This window comes from Eurypyga helias, unplaced genomic scaffold (genome assembly GCF_000690775.1).
Source record: "Eurypyga helias isolate BGI_N326 unplaced genomic scaffold, ASM69077v1 scaffold25931, whole genome shotgun sequence".
In the NCBI taxonomy this organism is placed as follows: domain Eukaryota; kingdom Metazoa; phylum Chordata; class Aves; order Eurypygiformes; family Eurypygidae; genus Eurypyga; species Eurypyga helias.
In genome coordinates, this window is record NW_010229291.1 from 1 (window position 1) to 5,282 (window position 5,282).

The 5,282-nt window shown below is 59.8% G+C and overlaps 2 protein-coding genes across 2 annotated transcripts in view; one reads left to right on the forward strand and one right to left on the reverse strand.

The window, feature by feature from the left end:
- Nucleotides 1-9: 9 nt before the first annotated feature.
- GEMIN4 (gem (nuclear organelle) associated protein 4) lies at nt 10-3,111 on the forward strand. The gene has a single exon (XM_010160356.1). The coding sequence runs from the start codon at nt 205-207 to the stop codon at nt 3,109-3,111; it is 2,907 nt and encodes a 968-aa protein (XP_010158658.1). The 5' UTR covers nt 10-204.
- A 786-nt stretch (nt 3,112-3,897) lies between these two features.
- Nucleotides 3,898-5,282, reverse strand: part of FAM57A (family with sequence similarity 57, member A) — a gene marked incomplete at its 5' end in the record, with an annotated part of 4,762 nt that continues 3,377 nt past the window's right edge. Inside the window, one exon of the mRNA XM_010160357.1 lies at nt 3,898-4,018. Coding sequence (XP_010158659.1) covers nt 3,898-4,018 — 121 coding nt within the window. The remainder of the gene's footprint in view (nt 4,019-5,282) is intronic.

Consider the following 5,282-nt stretch of genomic DNA (forward strand, 5'->3'; position numbering starts at 1 on the left):
CGTAAAGCCGACTGGCCGCGCGTGGGACCCCCCATCACCGACGCCCTGAGGGAGATCGGGGCCCGCTGCCCGTCGCCGCTGCAGCACAGCCTCTGGAAGAAAGAGGCTGTGGCCATCGTCTGGGCTAAAGTCCTGCTGCCGGGCACCCCGGCTGCCTTGCTGGACGAGGGATGGAAGGAGGACAGCTTCTTCTCCGTGGGCAGGATGATCCCCGACGTGAACCGCACCATCCTCTTCGAGCTGGTCAAGGCCCTCGCTGCGCCCCGGCTCCTGGTGCAGCTGCTGCTGGCGCTGCCCCAGGATATGCAGCAGAGCGAGCTGGAGCACTTGGTGGAGTATGTCGCCAGCGAGACGTCCCCGTCGGACATCAGGTTCTTCTTGGACGTGTGGTGGGAGGTGATGAAACACGAGGAGGAGCAGGAAGACGCAACAGTCGCTATGTTCAGCGCTCTCATACGTCAGCATGGGTGCGAGTCCTCTCTGGACGATGGTCTGCAGCCCCCAAAGAGGTTCAAGGGTGACCCTGGCTCGCTGAATGCGCCCCCTGCTGCCACCAGCCTGCTCGGGGCTCTGATCGAGGGCTTAAAGCAAACCTACAGGAGCATCTCCCTGCCCCGCATGAGGTGCTATGCCTTGGCCAACCTGGCAGAGCTGCTGTCTGTGTTCACTGAGCTAGAGCCAGAGGGCAGCCCCCTCCCCGTCGCAGAGTACCTGGACAGGGTCAGCTCTGTGGTCAGCCTCTGGACGAGCGACGCTGAAAGCCAGTTCCACCTCAGGGAGCTGGACGAGAAGGTGAAGGAGGCAGAGAGAAGCGTGAGCCTCTTGTCTGTGACCAAGCTCTCTTGTGAGGAGCTCTTTGTTGGCTTGGACTTTCTCTGCAGCTTGTTGCGTGCCTGGGGAGAGGAGCTGCAGGACACCCTGAACAGCTCGGAGGAGCTCTGCTATGAGAGCTACCGGTTCGTGGACACTCTTACCATCTTCAAGAAGAACCTGGTTTGCTTTTCAGAGACGAGAGACCTGGGTGAGGATGAGGCACGCGTAGTGTTAGAGCTGACGCAGATCACCAAGGACTTTCTCAAGGAGATCAACACCAGCCTGAAGAGCAAGGATGTGGACACCAGCCTTGTGTCTTCAGTTGCCATGACAATCATTGAGCAAAAACTGGACCGGCATGTGGAGATGTGCTCAATTTTTGCTTCCGAAAAGACCTGGGCCTTTTCGAAGGGCTGGGTTGACTGCCTGGTGAAAAACAAAGCTCTCTTCCAGAAACCTGAGCTAGTGTTGAAATTGCTGGAGACTCTGGTGAGCTTTGCCGTGTCCTGCCAAGACCAGGAAGGCCGAGGGCTGCAGATGCAAGTGACCGAAGCCATTGTGGAGTGTTACGCTGGGCTTTCGTTAACCGACAAAAACGAAGTGCTCTCAGGCGTTCTGGCATCCTGGGGCGGATCGGGTCTGTCCCTGCACTTGCAGGTTGTCATGGAGGGGTTCCAGGAGGATCTGAACGTGACTTTCAACCAGATCACGAAGAGCGTGTCTGATCGAGGCCTGACCAGGGCTGTGGCTTCTGTGGCCAGGCTCATGCTGCTGTACCCCAAGGCCACGGTGAAGCAGGTTTGTAATCTTGCTGTAGTTAACCTCGGAGCACACCAGTTCCTCGCCCAAATCCTCTGCTCCTTCCCAGCACTGAGCTTCCCGGAGACCCGCGATGATCCAGGTGGGCCACGCAGCCTGGTAGTGAGGTGTCTGGAGGAGGCAGTGTGGGGGAGGCTTTCCACTGTGAGGGAAGAGGAGCAGTTCCTTGAGTTCCTGGCCTTTCTCCTGCAGCCAGGTTCAGCTGCCTCGCTTGTGTCACCTGCAGAGGTGACCAAAGCATTTGTCCTTCCCTATTTGAAGTCAGACTCTGCTCAAATTGAGCTGAGCCTGCGGATCCTCAGTAAGGTTTTGGGCATACCGTCCTGTTCAGAAGAGCACTGGGTCAAGTCCTGTCACCCCTTCCCGCTCCTCCTCAGCCTCTGCAAGCTTCTAGATGGTTACACAAAGTACTGGCAGCAGCCTACGGACCAGTCCTTCCCTTCACTGGAGACCAAAGACCGGATACTGAACATCCTCTGCCAGCTCTGTGAAGTGGTACGACCAGAAGCAGCCCCCTCCCCGGAGCTGTGGGTCCAGTCGCTGGCTTGGCTTCATAGGAAGGTGGCGTCGCTGGACTGGACCGTCGGTCTCCGGCTGAAGAAGCTTTACGGAGACCACTTCAAGAACGAGGTCCCGGCGACGCTGTTCGAGATCTGCACGCTTCCTGGGGACGAGTGGACATCCCAGCCTTTGCCAGCCTACGGACCGGGCAGCGGGCTCCTGGCATGGATGGAGTGCTGCTGCGTGTCCACAGCGCTCAGAGAGACGATGCTGACGCTCCTCACGGTCAACGTGGACAACCCTGAAGAAGTGAATCTCTTCAGCAAAGGGTTCCTGGTGGCCCTCATACAGGTCCTCCCTTGGTGCAGCCACAGCGAGTGGAAGAGGCTCACGCACGTGGTTGAAAACCTGCTGCAGCGACAAGTCCTGCACGTGCCGTACACGCTGGAGTACGTGCAGTACATGCCCTTGCTCAACCTCCGGCCGTTTGCCTGCTCCCTCCAGTTCTCCGTGCTCTTCCTGAGGGGCTTCCAGCTCCTCTGCAGCTCCAGCTGTTCCACCTGGCTGCCGGCAGAGGCTTGGCTCCACGTGGTCCAGCTGTACTGCGGCAGCCTTACAGACCTGCTGGGCTCCATCAAGAGCACCGCGGGGCCCCCCTCGCCCCTCACCGATGACGGGACCTCCACGCAGGAGGCGTCCTTCGTCTGCATCCAGATGTTCTGCCACTTGCTGCACGTGGCTGCCATGCTGCCGGACGAGGGGTACGGCGAGCCGCTGGTGGTGGTGGCTTTGGAGATCCTCTCGCAGTACGAGATGTTCAGCGGCGCCGATACGTCCCCCAGCAACGCGCTGCGGAGAGCCAACGAGAGGCACTTCCTGGAGTCCATCGCGGACAACGTCAGCGACAAGGCGCTGCGCCGCACCCTCCTGCAGAAGCTCAGCAAGCTGGGAGCCCGCTCGGCTGGGGAGCCGGCATGAGGAGCTGGAGAGGGCGACGGGAGAGCACTGACCCTGCCTCAGGGGACCCCTTAGGTGGGAAGTCATAAGATCTGTAATAAACCCTGTTTATCTTTCTCTTTTGCACTTTTTTCCCCCGCTGCTGTGTTTTCTTCCAACATAATTGGTGAAGGGGCTGGTTAAAGTCGGGTAGGAACAGCCACCCTTAATTTTCCAGCGGGAATACAACTATTCCTGAGCCGAGCTGCTGGTCCCGTGGCTCCAGCCTTGCCCTCTGGCACTCTGGATTTATACAGAGAGCCTGGCAGCCTCCAGCATCAGGGAAATCATTTCCCTCCGGCTCCCCTGCTGCGAGCCCTCTCCTAGCCCTGGGTGCGTCGCTGGGTTTGCCACGTGCTGCCGGAGGCCAGGAAGCGAGTCGGGTGAGTTGAGGACAGGCAGGAACCTTTCGAAAGGTGTTCGTTGCTCCTGCCCGGAGCTGGGGGTGCAGCGGTATCCCCCTGGGTTCACACCCCCCCACCCAGCAATGAACGGCACGTGGGAGAGACCTCCAGTGACGTGACTCGGAAAGGAAATCTTTATTGGTCTCCTGGGAGTAAACAGGGCAGTGTTAGTGCAAACCGAGATGCCTCGTTGGCTTTTTTTTTTTTTTTTGTCCTTACCTAAGGCACGTTATTTGCAGTGAAAACAGCGAGATACACAGATCTGTAACAGGTTGCAAGCAATTTATAACATCAGCTGGTCTCGATCGTTAATGTAACAATAGTTTTTCTGCGATAACTGACCGCAGTAAAGGGAAAAGGCCCTTTATTTGCCTCCTTCTAGGATACAGCCGTAGCTGGGACAAGATCCCACGGCCAAAAGGACCAGAGCCCAGCCCTTGTTTTCAGGCAGAACGAAAGGCACGGCGGGGCTGCTGGTGCGGTACCTGCCCTGGAGCAGGGGCCCCCCAGGTGAGCGCGGGAGGCTGCGGGGAGGGGGTGGGTGCCCTGGCTTGTGCTGGCTGCAGGGGAGGAACGGAGCTGCTGTTGGCTGGCTTGCACGTGCCCGCAGGGTTTGCGAAGCCCACGGCGCAGGGCAGGCTGGGAAGCCCATAACCGTTCTGCTGGGTGGAAATGGGTTGAACTGGTGAAGGACACAGCTCAGCGCCCTGCCCTGGGGTTGCTGGTTCCTCCTGCACTGGCCCAGCTCCCTCCCTGGCAGGAGGGATGGATGGTCCAACCGGAGCTGAGGGTGTACTGGTACCCACGGGGAGGGCAAGGCATCTCATTCTGGCTTTCAAATACCTGCTGCAGGGATGTGGGGCTAATAAAAACTGCAGTTAGGGGAGGGGGTTGAAATTTGCCTCCCCTGCCAACAAAGGGCTCTGCATAGTGCCCAGAGACAGGGACTCTCCTGTCCCCATCCTGCCCTTTAGCCATGGCTGCTCTGCCCTGCCAGCATCACTCCGAGACAGCGTAACCCTTCTCTATCCTGGTGTGAGCTTCCCTCCCCTCTGGCCCTGCTGGGGGCACTGGAGCTGCCCCAGCCCAGGCCTGTTGACCACAGACACCAGCTGGTTGTGGTGAGAAGCACCTTCAGGTTAAGTAGAGTCTGAAATGAGTTTGAGCCCGGCAGCAGCGGGAGGTGAGAGGCCGAATGCGGCTGTCGTGTAGAGGCGAAGTCGGTAAAGGTCGGGAACGGGCCGTGCAGAACCGTGCCGCAGCCTCTGCTCCCAGCCGGAGCCAGAGTAGCTGCCGTGTGGGGTTGGGCACGCTCCGGCATCGCCTCCGGGCTGCGAGCTCCGTGACGCCGCGCTCGGTGTCCGGTGTCACCCCGAAAGACACCGGGGGGGTTGCGTTTGTAACAAACCCCTCTCGTGTAACCGTGAGTTCGGTGCCGCAGCGTTGAATCCCGGAAGGAATGTCGTGTTTATGGGCAGACCCTCCTCCTCGCTGGCTCCTGCCCTGGCTCCCACGGGTGGGAGGACACGAGGCACGGAGTGGCGTGGGAAGAAAGCCTTCCTAGCCCAGGCTGGTGCTGCCTGGCACGGCAGCGGAGATGGCAAGGCTGCTTCCAGATCAACCAGCCCGGCCCTATCGCTGCTTCTTCCTTGATGGTCCCTGCCGTGCTGGCCTCGGAGGTGGAAGAGCCGGGAGGGGGTTTTCCAGCCCCTTTTCCAGCCCCCCGTGCGCTGGGCTGCCGCCGCCGGC